Source organism: Cyrtonyx montezumae, unplaced genomic scaffold (assembly GCF_038088225.1).
Source record: "Cyrtonyx montezumae isolate F1298 unplaced genomic scaffold, pur_monq_1.0 scaffold_0, whole genome shotgun sequence".
Classification (NCBI taxonomy): Eukaryota; Metazoa; Chordata; class Aves; order Galliformes; family Odontophoridae; genus Cyrtonyx; species Cyrtonyx montezumae.
The window spans coordinates 21,837,389-21,854,791 of record NW_027071824.1 but is presented as its reverse complement, the minus strand read 5'-3'; the positions used below and the strand labels follow the sequence as shown (position 1 = coordinate 21,854,791).

General features: G+C 36.6%; 1 protein-coding gene across 1 annotated transcript; it reads left to right on the top strand.

Moving 5' to 3' along the window:
• Nucleotides 1-115: 115 nt before the first annotated feature.
• Nucleotides 116-16,013, top strand: EXO1 (exonuclease 1). Its single transcript, XM_065736370.1, has 13 exons — nt 116-276; nt 1,044-1,163; nt 2,041-2,164; nt 3,394-3,531; nt 3,762-3,974; nt 4,482-4,669; nt 5,413-5,509; nt 7,096-7,315; nt 8,101-8,353; nt 9,657-10,107; nt 10,596-10,700; nt 13,802-13,995; nt 15,821-16,013. Exons 1-13 carry the CDS (start codon nt 116-118, stop codon nt 15,960-15,962), a joined length of 2,406 nt encoding a protein of 801 aa, XP_065592442.1. The 3' UTR covers nt 15,963-16,013.
• The last annotated feature ends 1,390 nt before the right edge of the window (nt 16,014-17,403 follow it).

Here is a 17,403-nt window from a genome sequence, read left to right as displayed (position 1 = left end):
TGCTGGGCGGGCTGGGGCGGTTCGGCCCGGCGCGATGAGTGAGCTGCCCGGCGCCGTCTCCTCCGTGCTCAGGTGCTGAGCTGACGCCGCGCGCTTTGCCTCCCGTAGCCCCAGCATGGGGATTCAGGGGCTGCTGCAGTTCATCAAGGAGGCCGCGGAGCCCGCCCACGTCAAGAAGTATCGCGGGCAGGCGGTGGCCGTGGACGCGTACTGCTGGCTGCACAAAGGCTCCTACGCGTGCGCCGAGAAGCTGGCCAGGGGGGAGCCCACGGAACAGTAAGTCTCGGCGACCCGGGAGCTCTTGAGCTAACAGCGAAGCTAAAGCAGCTCAGTTCATTTATCAGGCACGCGCCTCGGGCTTCAAGCAAGGTATCTTGCCCGAGTTATTTTCTTTATTTTTTTGTTTGGCACGTTACATTTTTGGTAACAGTAGCTCTTTGTCTGCAACGTGGGTTTCTCCAGTGCATAGCCCCATTTCTAAGCAAAAACACAAAAGCTGTGTCCATGCTTCAAGTCCAGCTTTGGAGCATAGGTCAGGCTGCTGTGAATTCTTGTCCTCCCTCTAGAAAACTCTCAAACTAAAACAAGTTGGCCTCTTGTTTTCAATTTTTCTTCTAAAACATTTTTTCTCTCTTCTCTTTAGAAATAAAAATGCTAGCTTAGTCTGGACTTAACTTCATGAGATTTTGATTAAGTATTTGCCTGGAGACAAGAAAACATTGATTACAAATTGATTCAAACCTTTAATTCCTTCTTCTATTGGTAAGAAACACTGCGGAGCTTCACTCAGCTCTGCTGCTTGTCTTTGATAATAGTGGAAATCCTTTGGAATTCTGAGAAAAGATATACTTCACTTAAAAAGAAACTGATGGGCAGGAAAACATGAACTGTCAGTGGGAGCTGTAGGGTGGTTGGACTTCTTGACTATATCTATTTAATGAGGGAGAGAAAAATGTATCCTCGTGGATGCGGACATCAAGGCCTGTTAAGATCTTCTATCAGTGAAGTGTTTTTCTTTTTTTCCCCTCCTGTTGTTGACACAGTTATGTAGCTTTCTGCATGAAGCTTGTTGATATGCTTCTCTCGTTCGGAATTAAACCAATTTTGGTATTTGATGGATGCACCCTACCTTCTAAGAAAGAAGTGGAGAAGGCCCGAAGAGAGTAAGTATTGATAGCCAGCACAGCGGTATGTTTAACGCCACTGTCCATTTTCAAGTTTGAAAAGACTCAAACTTATTAGGGCAGTGATCTTTGGTGATCTTTCCAGCAGTGTTGTTTAACTTCACTAAGTTTACATTTAAAATTGTACAGACATCTTCTTAGAGATTTAATTCCAAAAATAGAAATGCGTTTCATAAATGAAAGCATTTTTAGAGAGGAAGGAAATAAACTGAGTGCTGTTTCCTGTAATGTGTTAAAGCCTTTCAGCTCATTGATTCAGTTGATTGATCTCTCTGGAAAACATTCTTACGTAATATAACTTCATTTAAAATTAATACCACCTTACTTATCATTCTCTCTGAATAACCAGATAAAACTATTTCATCTTTGGATTCTATTCCTATGTAACTGTACATTTTACTGAAACTCTGGGAGTTTTTCTTTAAAATGTTGCTGTTCATCAGTCACTATGGAACACCTGTTTCCTTGAGATCGGTGCAAACAATTTCCAATGTTTGAAATGAAGTAAATGGCTCCGTCCTTCCCTTCTCTAAACCAGTGAGCATTTGGCATCAGGTGCTCCCAAAATCCATTATGCTTATTTTACTTCATCCTGATTATGAGTGTGACTTTTTCACTGCTGATTTCAGTTGGAGTAGTTGTTTTCTCACTGTGTATTTCACTGTGCCAATGTCAGTGCCTCTTGTGGCTTGCAGTTATTCTGATATTTGGAGCTTTACACAGTAGAATGGATATGGGGTACATTCAACTGCAAAACAATTTTCCTGCCTTTTCTATCACTGTCTTCTGATACTTTCTAATACCTGTTCCTTTAAATAAAAATATAGTCAGAAGTTGATGGATATTTTTCTTCTAGGAAGCGTCAAGCCAATCTTCTGAAAGGAAAGCAGTTGTTTCGGGAAGGGAAATTTTCAGAAGCAAGGGATTGTTTTGCTCGCAGTGTAAATGTTACACATGCTATGGCTCATGAAGTAATCAAAGTAAGTTGGCAGTGCTGCTGCCAATGGTTTATGGGCTGCTTTGGCCCAGTTCTGTAATTTATGGGGCAGGGGGACCCGAAGACCCACGCTCAGGGAAGGGGAAGGGGGGAAAAAGAGAAAGGGTAGGGAGATGGGCCTAAAAACAAAACAGCAGCAGCAATGCAAGGAGGAGAACTAATTGGCTAGATAAGGTACCGGAATGCAAAATAACATAATACAATACAATTGTAATTGAAGCTAATAAGTAATGAAGCGAGGAAGAGTATGTCTGAAACCAAAGGTCTTACTCTGAAGCTGAAGGTGAGACAGCTGCAAAGTGCACACTGCAGGCCTGCAGCAAAAAGGGGGGCAGTCTCAGGACCTGTGTGCAGTTTTATCTTTCCATCTGTGTGGAAAATGGGGATGCGAAGACCTCTGGGGCTATGTAGTTCTTCTTCTGAGAGCCAGGTACCTGGAAATTTGGCAGTCCACAGGACTGGAGCATTAATGCTTTAACTCCCACTGCCTTACATGATGGTACGATGTGGAGTACCCATAGCTAAAATCATAAAACCATGACAGCTGCTGAGATGAACAATATCAAACAAAAAATCAATGCATTAAGTAGTATGTCTTACTATGCTTTTATATAACTACAATGCTACCTCATCTGTGTAGGAAAAAAATGTTCCCTATACCTCTTCTTAGACTACAGTGTACACTGGATTATGTTAGAAGTGGTTAACTTTACTTCAGATTTATTATGCCCAGTTGTATAAATAGTAGTGATTTGTCAATTTAAATACAGCTATTTTAAAATCCATTAGCTGACTTAAGTAGCATCTTGAATTGTCAAAATGTATTAGATACCCACCTCAGCTAAGATCCTGAAAAAAGTTCTGGCTTCTTAAAAAACCTTTCCAGATTCCTTTGCCATCCTTCCACTGCAGTCATGGGTTCTTTCTAAAAAGAATAGTATTACATTTGTCCTACTGCTGTTTTCTTTGTCCAGAATGTACTGTGCAGGAGCATGAAGCATGCAATCCTGATCAGTGTGCATAATGTTATATGCCAACACTGGAGAGGCTGTTTTATAAATCAACCTTAAATTCCTTGGAACTTGGGTTTTAAATATGAAAGATAGGACCTTAAGAGATGGAGGGGAGGCGGGGGAAAAGAGTGGCAGGTGGGGGATATAGATAAATAAAGAAAATGGTTTCTAAATGCTTATGTTTCCTGTTTGTGTACAGGCTGCACGAGCCCGAGGAGTTGACTGTATTGTTGCTCCCTATGAAGCTGATGCTCAGTTGGCTTATCTTAATAAGACTGGCATGGTTCAGGCCATAATTACAGAAGATTCTGATCTTTTAGCTTTTGGATGTAAAAAGGTATGGAAGAAAATACTAATAGCCCTTGCTTTTCAGTGATATCTGGAAAGCAGAGTTGGAAGTGGCTAGATGCGTTTGACTTATTCCATTACAATAAATTGGGCAAATTGAAGGGATAAGAATAGCACCCACCTCTGTTATTTCCACCGAGTGCAAGAAGCTGCCATATGTACGAATGGAACACTGAGCCTATGTTGGTGACAATTATTTTTTCTTACTTTATTTTCCAGGTGTTCTTGAAAATTGACAAATTTGGAAATGGACTGGAGATAGATCAAAGTCGGCTCGGAAACTGTAAGCAGCTCGGAAATATATTCACTGAAGAGAAGTTCCGTTACATGTGTATTCTGTCTGGTTGTGACTACCTCGCATCAATTCATGGAATTGGGTTAGCTAAAGCGTGCAAGTTACTAAAATTAGCTAACAATCCAGATATTATAAAGGTAATCTTGATTTAGCTTTGTGCTGGCTATTCGGGGGCTTATGTCTCTATATAAGGCACTGAATTGAAAATGTGAGTGGTTCTTAGCTTTCTCTGTTTTGAGAAGAATGTTCTGAAGTATTTTGGCCAGTGCTGGAGCTATTTATTTGTTGGATGAGAAGACTTCTTGAGGTGTTAGTTGTGATAGTTATGATCATAAACAGCTGGACTTGAGAATGCAATACACAAGGCTGTTTTTCCTGCTTCATCTCTCCTGTTTGATGATCATGACAGAATGCATCCTACAGTTAATGATAAACAAAAATACCTAGTAATTGAAATATAATTAACTTTAATTACTTGAGTTTTATTTTGAAGAAACTGTTCTCTCCACATAATGTTTCTGTTAGGTGCAGAAATAGAAATTCTGATTAAAAATTGAAGGGCTTGGAATAATACTTGTGAAGGCAAACATGGAATTCTATTATATGCTCAAATGCAAGCTTGTTTGTGTTTTTTTTTTTAACAGGTTATTAGGAAAATGGGACACTACTTGAAGATGAATGTAACTGTCTCAGAAGAATACATACAGGGTTTCACACGGGCCAATAATACATTCCTTTATCAATTGGTTTTTGATCCCATCAAGAGAAAATTAGTTCCTCTGAATGATTATGCTGACGATATTGATCCAGAAACACTAATTTATGCAGGACGGTATCCTTTTTGTATTGAAACTGGGAGGGAAACTTAAACAGTTGTGGTGTCTTACACTGTCTTTTACTGCACCTCTGCTATTGGTTAAATCCTTCTCTTTCAGCAGTATTACAGATTATGGGGGTTCATAAAGGTTTGTTTATTTTTTTTTTAAGTGCAGTGGATAACTGAATAATAAAGAGTGACCTTTCATTGTATGTATATATAAAACAGCTACATAAAATAACTCCAAAGTACAGGTTATCCTTTGACTGTTTGAGTTGTTCCATGACTTGTTAGTTTGTGCCTGTGTTATGTGTTGTCATCTGTCACTTTAAAAGTCTTGCTGTGAGTATATGATCTAAAAATTCCCCGTTTTACCAGATATGTCTCCCTGTGAAACAAGTATTATTTTGATACTTGTCATAAATTTCAGCATGGAAAAGAAAGAGAAAAAAGGGAGAGGCCTGTTTAAGTAGTTGCTATCTGTGTATGTTCTCCAGGCTAGCTAGTCTCTGTCATTTCCAGATGCTAGGAAGGAGAAAGATGGTGATTTTTCCAGTGACTTCAGTGATTAAATGCTTACCTTTAGGCTTGCTTAGTGTGCCAAGCACTGCAGTTACATTGTGACTTTTCACATCATATTGAGCCATAACCATGTATATTGATAATAATAGTTAATGCTATATCACAAATTAACTTTAATGCTACAGTTCATTTGTTGCACTGTTCAGATATATTTTCCTTTAACATGATGGGTGCAGGCACTTTGGAGATAGTACTGCTTTTCAAATTGCCCTTGGGAACATTGATATTGATACGATGGAACAAATTGATGACTATAACCCCAATACTGTGCAGGTAACACCTTTGTTCTAAAATTACATACTGAGATAATAACACGGGTTTGGACGCTGATGGAAAAATACAACTGATTGTTATCTGTAATTGACTTGACAGTGCAAGCTATCCTGCTAGAACAAAAATTGTACTGGAAGCATATGAAGTATGCTACAAAGAGCAGTCCAATAGAAAACTCACTATAGATTCTGACCATGAGGAGAGTACTAATATTTCTTTGAGGTGAAGGTGACATCTAGTCTACAAACTATTGCAAAGTCTTTGAAAACCTCACAATAGTGATTACTGAAAACAATTAAACTAGTAGTTACTGTTGTGACTTTACAGCTCATCTAGTCTTTGTAAATACAAAGGCATAGTTTTAAGAGCTATTGCTTTCTGACTGACTAGTTCTGATGATCTATGCCTGCTAATTGCTTATCTGGCTGTAGTCCTTTGTTCTAGCTGTTAGTCTTTTGAGTTGCTGTGATTATTTTGAAGGTGACAAATCAGTCTGTGGTCACCTTCTTATCCTAGTGTTGTGTGACTCTTCACTTTCCCTCAAATTCTCTGCATCTTCTGAGAAAGTAAGCAGAAAAACGTTTGTGACCTAGATGGCCCTTGAACACATTAAACAACTAAAGTGGTGGAATGAATGATTTAGTTACGCTTGGAATAATCCTGACTGGATTTTTCCATCATGGCTACTTGCTTCTGGTATAAAATTATGAAATAACTTATGTAAGTAAATAGTTGTGCAGCCAAGCCTGTGTGTTTGCAGATTTAAATCTTCTGTGTTTACTGGGGGTTTGGTGTGCTCCCTGTTTTGATTTTTGTTTTTTTTTCCTTATTTCTGTAATGGGCATGTTAGTAAACATAAGTATGTGGATAGTCAAAGGAATAAATTATTTTCTAGTGATTTGGAAGTTTTTAATGGAAATCCTGATGTGATACGTGAGGCTTGGGGGATTTTCTTTCCTTTCCTGCCTATATTCTTTCAGTTTACAGTAGGGACTTGAACTAAGTTATATTAGCTAAATGTTGGTATCAGGGTATCCAGAGAAGATGACCCTAAATCAGGTGACTTGCAGAATACAAATCCTTAGTTCTCATTCTCTGTACAAGTAAAACTTTATTCTTTAGAGCATATGACTGTCATTGTTTGTTGACTGTCATTTGGCTGTTTTACCTCCAGACTTTTTTGGTAAGACCTTAATCTTATTTACTGAAATAGCTAATTAAGATTATTTTTTTTTCTTAAAGTGATTGGAGACTATATTTCTTCCAAGTAAATTCAACTGTGAAGAAAATATTTTCCAAAATTATTCTGTTTAATTATTCTATTTAATAGAAGTAATGATTAAGTCTCTAATTTTGAGAAGAGCAATTAGCCACTTATCCCATATTGGAATAAAGAAGTTATGGTAGCACAGAAAAAGAAGAAATTGTCAGGAAAACATAAATATGGGAACAAAAAAGGAAATGTTTCTGTACAGCACCCATGTCAACAATGGGTGTATGTCAAAACACTCTTTTACTAAATGAGGATATCTTATTTAGAAGGTAAATTTATGAGCCTGTTTCTCATTTAAAATTTCTTTTTGTAGCCTCTGCAGCAAAGAAGCCGTGGCTGGAATGACAAACATGCTAATCCTGCGAATAGCATTTGGAGCAAAGACTACAAGCTTGGCCCAAGTACAGATGATGATGTTCCTCATACAACTCACTTACCAGAGAAATCAACAACCAAAGGCATTGAGAAGATAATCAGTATCAAAGGGTTAAAGCTTCCAGGCAAAGAGCTCTTAGCAAAAAGGCGAATAAATGGTATGTTTTTTGTTAAGTATCAGAAGAAGGTTGTATGAAAGTAAGGATTTTACCTTATTATAAAATGTTGTCCTTTTCAGTTTTGAGACATAATCTTTTAAAATGGAGAAAACTGCAGTGTGTATTTTGTTTTAACTTTTGTCTTGGTTGTAGCACGTGAAGAAATGAGAATAGTCTATTAGAGAGCTGAGGCTTGGCTGTGTAGAAACTTACAAGTTTTCTGTATCCTGCTAACACTGTGCTGTGCAGTTCTCTTGCCTTGGTATGCCTTACTCCTGTTTTCTCCCTGCTTTCGAACTATGCTGTATTGTCTTATATGTCACTGTAACTATCTGGGCTGAAATAGCCTGTGGGCTTTCAACAGAGGGAGCTCACTGTTCCCACTGTGATTTACCTGGTACGTTTTTCTCTATATTCTTCTTTTGCATCCTCCTTTCTGTTTATGCTACTAGGATTTCATTTTCACCTTTGTTATTCTCGACGGTCTTCTAACCCTTTAGTTCATTGATATTTTTAATTAGTTTACTAGACAGATGTCTTTTAACTTAATTTGATTTCAAAGTATGTGCTCTTTAATCTCAGTTGTTTGTCCCTGGCTTCATCTGCCTTTCCAAAGCAAGTTACTTTAAGCTTTTGTAATACAAAGTAACAGTAAAAACAACTTCTGAACCGTAATGTCAGGAACACTTTTTAAGGCAGTAAGGATAAACAATGTAATGTTCATTTCTTTTGTAACTGGTTAGTTCTAGAACAAGCTTCTACAATGACTCTTTAATTGTCTTTAGATTTGGAAGAACTCTCGGATGGAGATCTGTTGAATCAATACTCATTTTCGAAAGCAAAAAAATTCAAGGAGAGTGGTGAAGATGATCAATTACAAAAGAGCATTTCTGCAATACAAGGCATTGATTCTTCAGGGAATTCTGCTATTAAAGAAAGCTCTAACTCTCTGCCCAGAGTTAGAAATAAATTTGCTTCCTTTCTGCAAAGGAAAAACAAACAGATGGATGCTGTGATTGTTCCAGGAACAAGAAGCAGGTACACTTGTGTCATGTGCTTCAGTGAGAAGCAAGATACTGTTCAGCATCGTGGTTGCTGAAATAATGTGAATACTGAAAAAGAAAATATAAAATGATGCTCTATGCTTTCTTATGCAACTGTATCGATGCACTTGTAGTTTTAGCGGAGATGGACTTCTTGTGCTAAACATGCAATGTGAGATGCAAAGGTAGATAAAATAAGAAAAATTCTTTTTTTAACTGCAGAAATGAAGGCTGGGAAACAGCCCAATACAGTCTAGTCTCTGCATATGGATTGTTCAGGTGTTGATCATACTTCATTTTCATGACAACTCATTTAAAAATATTTATAAACGTGGAAAATAGAATATAGCTACCCTTGCTGAATAAATAAGCAATTACTTGTATATTGACTTATAAGCAAGAACTCAGTGAAGATTTGTTTCAATAAAGCAGTACCTGGTTGTCCACGTGACATGCCTCTTCTTAGCCAATTCCATTCAGGTAATGTTCCTTCCATCTCCCCCAACAGTTTGAGAAGAGGGACTTTGGGTTTCTCAGTTTTTTAATTATTTTTTTTGCTGTTTTCATTTGACCACAGCTATTTGAACTGGTTTTCACAAATGAGTGTCATGGATCTGATGGGTTTTGTTTTTTTTTACATGGAGTAATCTGATGATTATTGTGTGAGAGGTATAATTTTATAAAATGTTCTTAGTATTGATGTTCTTTAACTCATGCCTTCCTTAATACAGAGGTTTGGTTTCATCAAAAGCTATGAGTTGTCAGTGATGGCAGGCTTTCCTCCAAATAAATGCTCAGTGAGTGGGAAACAATTTGAGTAGTACTCACTTTTAAGAGCTGCTGCAGTAGCATGGAAAGAGCTGGATAATTTCTAGATTTCTCAATAAGCATGGAAGAGTTTCATTATTGTATAGCTATTATAATTTTCTTAACTTTTTATGAAGTTTGTACTATATGAATTTTTATAGTGTAGATCTTGTGGTTTCTCTCCTCTCAGGAGGGCCTATTATTATCTTTGGTGAATGAGGGATGTTTTTTACAGATGCTTTTTTCCTATTGAAACAAAATAATTTTACTGTTGTCTTTTAAATGCCTTCATGGTAGACTAGAGAATTAAAATGGTGGTGATTTGCCTGTGATCAAAACAGTCTGTTTTCAAATGCAATTCAAAAATCAAATTGGTGGGTAGGACTTTAAAGATGAAATGCTCTCCTGATATTACTTTCTTTTCTGTTGCTTTAATCTTTACTAAACTTAGGTTTTTGTTGTTGTTGTTTTCTTCTTTGTTTGTTTTTTAGATTTTTCTGCAGTGATGCAGATACGCTAGATTTTAAAGCAAAGGATGATAGTGATTTAACTGAAGATGTTGAGGAGGAATGCAAGCAGTTGGAAGTAAAACATGCAGCTGAAGATGATTCTCCACTCTTAGAAACTGAAAAAACAAAGACTGTCTCATCACTTCCTGGAGAAAGACAGAGAAGTTGCTTCCAGTGGCTTAGCATCCTGGGAAATCATTCAGGAAATCCTGGTCCATCTCGTACTGTATGTTCACAGCAGTTTCATGAACAGAGAAGCAAATGCGTGGCATCCCAGGCAGATGACATTAATGGGATACAGGCTGAGAGCGGAGCTGTGTGTGGTGAATCAGATGAAGAATCCTCTCCCTTAATAGAACCACAGTGTTTCTCCCAGTCTCAAAAGTCTTTTGAGCCACCAGAAAGCAGTTTAGGGTCTTCAAAAATATTACAGGTATCTAACAACAATTCAAATGCAAAAGTAAGAAAACTAGGTGTTTCAACCTTTACTTATGTTTATTTTATTAAGATAGGAAGAGAACCTCACAACCTATTTTCTGTGATTTATACCCTACTGATTATATAGCTTCTACTCACAAAACTTGTTGGTGTTTGTTGTAGTTGTGTAATATAGATTGACTTTCTGGCTCAAATCAAATCTATTTTTTCTCTTTGTCTTTTGTTTGCTGTTACCACAATGAGTTGTGATACTGCAGTTGTAGGCTACTTTTGTTCTCTGCTTTTTAAGCCCATGAAGATGTCCTCTGAAAGAACTTCTGTCTCAGGCTAGTGTTTCTTGCTGAAAATATACTAAGGATTTTATATAGGTTCTTAGAATTGCTGAAAATTTACTTTTAGTATAGATATTTTGATATAGGAAGCACACACAATCTAAAAAATTTTTAAAGCAAAATTACTTTCTTTTTTTCTTTTTTTTGCAAGGAATCTGACTCCAATTCAAAACTGTTTGATAACCAATGTACTCGGAGGTCTCCAGTATTTTCTTCTGTTCGCGCTGACAGAAAGAATATGGTAGCAAAGATCAAGGTAAGGACACCTTTAACTTTACTACTGGTTCTACTGAATGTTGAAAATTAGTTTTCACAGTCTAATGGTTTGTTCTAGAACTTTCAATGTATCAGCGTGCCTTTTAGCAAGAGAGAATTGCTTTTTTACTCATTTTATCAGAGCTGAGATGAAATATATCCAGGCTCCCTATCACTGGTGCAGTTGCAGCTTGCTTACTAAGAAGCCAAGCAAACTCAAAAAACCCACTTCTTTATTTTCTTCTGGGATTCTGAAAATGTAAGTTTTATGATACAAATTTCAGTCAATTCAGGTGAAGTCACGTGATACAGCCTTTTTTCACTCCTTGTACAGATGAGTCAACTAGTTCAGCAGCCTTTTGCTCTTCAATTAGAAAGTGTTTTAATTTAGAAACCTGAGAAACTTTTAACCCAGCTTCTTTCCATAGTTGCTTTAGTTAAAGGCATTTTTTGACATTAGATCAGTTAAGAATAGTCAATTTTCCTTCACAGCCCACATTTCAGTTACTTTTCCTGTTGAGTGCCTGTAACTTGTCTTCTATGTGGTTTCTTTTGTCTAAGAATGAAATTCCCTATCTTTGTGGCACTTTTGAGAGCTGTACCTGTCTATTTTATGAAGTTTCTAAATTCCTCTCAGATGTTTAGTTTTTAATGACAACTCCTAAGGAAATTAGAATTGGCTAAAAGATTCAAAAGTCAAGGTAAGATGTTTTTGTTCTTTCATGTACACCCCTGCTAGTTTCTTTCCCATAGACAATGAGAATAAAAATCAGAAGCTTCTTTACAGAGCAGGAGTAGTGTACGTGTTATACGATGGTGACATCTTGTGGTTGTTCTCCTAGTTTCTATGTTAAAGATTTCAATTCCAGCTTCATTCTGGAAGACTTGTTTATGAAAAATAGTGTTTATTTGTTAGAATAATACTTTTCCTGCTTCTCTTCAACAAAACTAAGGAAGAACTGAAGTCATCTTGAGATCAGAGTTGTATGACTATTTTTAATAATGTGCTTAATATGGTTTGCGTAAATATCTTTAATGTAATAACATTTGGAGAATGAATATTTTAAGTATTAGGGAATTCTTGACATGTGGGGGTACTGAGGTAGTGTGAATGTCATTTGAGCATATCTTCAGGATGGCTCTTTGGGCGATACAGTTCTGCTGAAAATCCACAATGAAAGTAAGGTTATTTAAAAGCAGGCTGCTAAGAAAAGAGATTTTGCTTCCCTTATTTTCTTGGCCATGTGTTTGCTCTGCTACCTTTATGAGCTGGAAACAATAAAAATTGGTGAGACTAGAAAGCTCATCTGACTAAAAAGTAACTCGTCAATAAAACCCAAGAGGTTGTATTGGAATGGTTAGTTTGGCACACTCACAACTTGTAAGTGGTACCTCTGCTGAGTCAGCTGGAGCAAATCACTACTAGTGAGGCTAGAGGGTAGAAATGAAGAATGCTGCTACTGGCTCAGTTTACCTTTAGGTTTGCCTACTGGAAATGTAAAATAAAGGAAATCTTTGCTATTTATTTCATTACACTCTACAGTAAGCATGTACTGGATGTAGCAAAGAAGCATTTAACCAGTATTTTTTTTTTGTTGTTGAATAATATAGCTTATCTGTAGAGAATCCTACTAATTTAGAGAGGCAATCTGGGGAAGCTATCAACTTTTGTCGTGGTTCCAGTCTAGAATGTTAAATGCATAGCTGGTCAATTCTAATATTGAAGCTTATAGAAGCTTTTGTCTAATCAATGTCCATGAATGAGCTCCATTGAGGGCCTTGTTGTTCCCGTGAGAACATCCATGCTGCGTGTGGTTTTTACTGATCATAATTTCCTCATGAGTTAGTATGCGCTCAATAAAGAAGCTAATGTTTGCAAAATAAAGAGAAAGTAATCAGTTCTCATTTTAAGTTTCTTAGTGTGTACTGGACATGCATCTTTGCTTAATCTATTTCCCAAAAACTGGGGAGAACTAGGCACACATAAGAAATTAAAATACTTACAGGCATTTATTAACTTGTTTGGCCAAGGAAGCTTTAAATTTGCTGATGCATTAAATTATTGTACTGTGATTATACATGTATAGCACAAAAGAGAAGAGATTAAACCTATACCAATAGTTTTTATTTTATGAAAAGTGGTATTCTACAAGCAGGCAGAAAAACAAGTCAAGCTGACTATATGATGTTGTGAAAGTCAACTTTTAGTACTCTTTGTGTGTGATGTTCTGTAAGGGGGGAAAAAAATCATCTTGATCACCTTGTGTCAGTCCTGGAAAGAATGGGAGCAGCACTCTGAGTAGCTGTAGACCAGTTAGCCTGACACTGACCCTAGAAAACTGGCAGGATTAGAAGAGATTATGGTTGGCGATTAGATGAAATATAATAATCTAACCGAGATTTGCTGGTAGTTGTGTTATGTGAAAACCACTTTCAAATGCTTTAAATATCAAGAAACAGAATCAGAGTTTGGAAGTTGATGAAGGAATTGGAAACTGGGTATGTGTTATCAATAATAGGAATATTTAGTATCTAGATTAAACTATCTGATGAAGCAATGTGTATTACTTGGTGTCTTCAAACATAAGACTGGTTGCCTTTTGAGATGTGTTCTGGCCAAGCACAACTGCTCTGTGTTCCACGTAGATCCAACTAGAGGTATAATCCTGGGGTTAATTGTGCTGATATCTTTGCTCTACTTATATTTCATGAAAGAAATGAATCACAGGTATCCTGGAGGGTGATACCAGATGGCAATTTCTCTTAATTGTGAAAGTTGTCTTGAAAAGTTTTTCTTGTGTTCCCATGTGAATATATGAGAAAACAACCATTCAGTAAACTTCTGTGATTGCCTTCCAAAGAAATATACTTTTGGAGCCATTTAAGGTGCAAAGAATGCAGCTGTAAGAAACCAGCTTCTGTATATATTTCTATGTGAGATGAAGATTTGAATTAGAAAAGCTATCTAAATATGTGTTGGTGAAATCATATTGCATTAATTTAACACCACATCAAACATTTTTTTAAATGCCTTGCAACATATTATGCTGCATATAGACTTTTATTTAAATCATTAATACTCTGGTATTGAAAATGTTGCAGGTTCCTGGTTTACACAAATCCAGTTCTTTGGGGTCACATATTGTGACAAAACTCAAGCCGTTGGTACCAGCTAAAGTAAGTGGATTAAGTAAAAAGCTTTCACCTGTGCAAAAGAGAAATCACTGTGATGCTGAAAATAAGTTGGGACTACAAGCTACCATTGGTGAACTCTGGAGGAACTTCCAGTTTAAAAGGTGAGATGCTTTAATCCTTTACTTAGAACCTTTTACAGTTTTAAGTCCTTGAAAAAGTCATCTTCAGAGAAGGTGTTGAGTTATTTGGAGGAAACAATGAGGACAGCTTCAGATAATATTTCTACACACAATTCTTCATTTCCAAGGAATGTTTAGATTTTTTGTTCAGTGTAGCCATGAGTTATAATTTGAAATAAATATAGTTTCTAATTCTAATTACTTTTCTTACTAACCAAAAAGAACACTCAGCTAAAATCAATTTATTTGAAGTAATGCACTTAATGTAACATAATTTATGTGAAAGTTATTGCCACAAGGTTTTTCATGAAAAACACCAAAAGATGTTTTTCAGTTTAGATACAAAAACAGCCTAAGTTGCCAAACTTGATTGAAAGCAAGTTGGTTTTATTTAACTTCACCTCTCACACTTCAGGCTGGCTGTTTGTTAGATCTGTTTTCCTTTCAGAATGTTGGTGAAATGACGAAGCACTGCTAAACAAGGTCTCTGCTTATAAGAGACCTTTTTGCCTCTTTGGACACTAGAAAATGTTTTTTTCCCTCGTGTGGATGATTTATTTACTTATAATAATAGAAATAATATTAAATGTGAGTATTTTAACTTGTACTGTTTCCATTTGGGATCAAATAAAAATTCCTGGTGACAAAGCCTTCTATACTTCATTTACCTCTCTCAACTTCAGATGAACAGTTTTTCAGTGAAGTTTTTCATTCTCATTAACATGAAGCAAATTGTGAAGTGACTGCACACTTTGCACTGAGAAGATGAATATTTAAACTCGGAAATAAGATCTGATAAATTATTTAGATAGAAACCTAGAAAACGGTACTGAAGTCGTGCATTGTTTTGAACTGTTGTTAAAATTGATGGTCCCTAATTGTGTAGGAGGTGTCTTTTATTTATAAGGATTAGAAGCTGAAATGTAATTAGTGTGGAAAAGAGACTGAGCCTGTGTTAAGTCTGAATTTTTTTTAATAAAGTTAGGTTTAGGTTATTGTAAGTCTACAGCTGGTTGTTCAAAAATATTGTACTTCCTTCTGGTATGAACATTTTTAGAAATCTTATTCTCTTATCCTCTTGATGCAGATTAAGAACAAGTTTCAAAGTGGTAGTGACAGTGTTTGTCTATGCTTACAATTGGGAATGTCTGACCAAGATTGTTAGAGAATCACGTGCTTTCATTGACTGGAATGCAGACATAAGGCAGTGAGCACTGGCACTGTGCTCCTTTACTCTGCTGGTGGTTTTAAGACTTAGCCCCCAACATAAACATACGTACTTTTATCCACAATTTTGCTGATCGATAATTTCTGGGGGTATACCAGAAATGCGTATTTTGAATATACTGCTTAATTTTATGCAATCAAAATAGCTATTCCTTCCTTTAAGGGATGTTGTTCATAAATTATTTCTCAAAATGTTTTCCCCCCTGACAGGACTGCCTTAGGTCTGAGTGCTCTGCTTGCTGTTTCTGCAGATTTAAGTGCTCTTCTGAAGTTGTCTGTAAGCAACTATATTGTCTGAGGGCAAGCAGATCACACGAGACTCTGATCTGTTCTGTCCTTACCATTCACAAGATATATGTGATACTACAGTCTTCCAGAAGACCTGGATCTTAAGGAAGCGCATACAACCCAGAGTAGAATGTGGTGCATACTGCACTTCAGATGAGGATGATAGATTTGTTGCATTCACAGGATAACTGAAATGATTCAAATTATTCAGCAGTAGTAAAATGTGTGTTGCTGGGCTCATTTTGGGCTTGCATAGTGTCATAACTTTTATTTTTGTCTGTTTTTTTGGCAGAGACTATGAAAAGCTCCCTTCTTGTAAAAAATCAGACCCTCTGTCTCCAATCAAAGATAACATTCAGCTCACTCCAGAAACAGAAGAAGAAATCTTCAATCACCTTGAACATACTCATGTTCAGAGATCTATATTTCAATGAACTGCATGCTGTGCACAATAGAATGCATTTTTATCACTATCATAATTTCTTTGGGACCCCATCAGTATAGAAAAGATAATTTGAAAATTAGTTGTATGTTTTAGTTCGATTACTGATTTCTCATCTTGTTTTATAAAAGTGAGTTGAAAGGTACAGTTTTATACTGACTGAAATAAAACCTTCGGATCTCTGTTCTCTTGTTCAAAATTTAATACAGTTTTGTCCATACCACTTTCAGCTGATCCTGAGCATTTTTTTGTAGGTCGCATAAACATGGTAGAACTTGGTACAGCAGCTATGGCTGCACTTTTGCAGAAAGCAGCAGAACATGCTCGTGTGTTAAAGACCATTTTAAAATTTTCTTCCTTCTTCCTAGTTGAACCTGATAGGTCTCCACAATAGGAATAAAACTACTCTTCAGTATTCAGTCATCACTATACCCAGGTAGTGATGTTTTTTTCCACTATATGATAAGACCTTGTCTCTTGATGGTTAGCTCTCTGTACTTACCATGTGGTGCAGTCACGTTATTAGTGGCAATAACTTGCAGGAGGGAATATTACAAGTACAGGGCTGAATGTTTGTGTTCAGCCGTAGACCTATTGGCTAGAATGAATTACTATGCTGCTGCAAGTACAACAAAACTGGTAAAAAAGGAAATTTTGAAGGGAAAAGAAAAATAATTGTTTGTTCTTATCTCTTATTTATCAGCGTGAGAAGAGTAAGGTTGCATTGCACAGCTGCCCATTGCCTGTGTCTTTCTCTGAGCCACATAGTCCTGTGTTAGTGGAACATCAGAAGAGACAAACTACCATTGTCAAGGACAGGTACTTTCAGGAGGTGTATAGGACCTCTGTCATGAAAGCAACATGTATGAACAGTACTACTGCTCTTAATTTGTTACCTGCAAACACAGCCTTGCCTAATTTTATGATTTAACTATTGAAAATACCACCACTTTTTTCTTCTCTAGCTTCTTCAAACAGAATCAGAGGAAGTGTGATACATACATGTTTTGACACAACTTTGTCACAAGTATGTGTCGATTTTTTTTTTTTTTCTTGTGTACACTTTTCTGAAAAGAATAAATATATAGTACCTTGGAAGATGCAGGACACGTAACAACTTGCTAGAATGTTATTTCAATGGTAGGTATGGTGGGAATCATTTATGCAAGAGTACTTTTGTGTTTTATGTTCTTAAACAAAGGCAATGTTAAGAAGTCTACTTCTATTTTGTGCTCTGGAAGTCTTGGGTATCGACATGTTATAGGGTAGTATTCTTCAGAAAGAAACACTGTAATATAATAGAGGCTTCTACTTTATATGTAAGCAAATAATAACATGTGAAGATTATTGTTAAGCATGGACTTCTTGGGCTGAGTGGTTTTTTTCTGTTATGAGAGATACACAATAACATGTAAACTATAGACTATAATTAA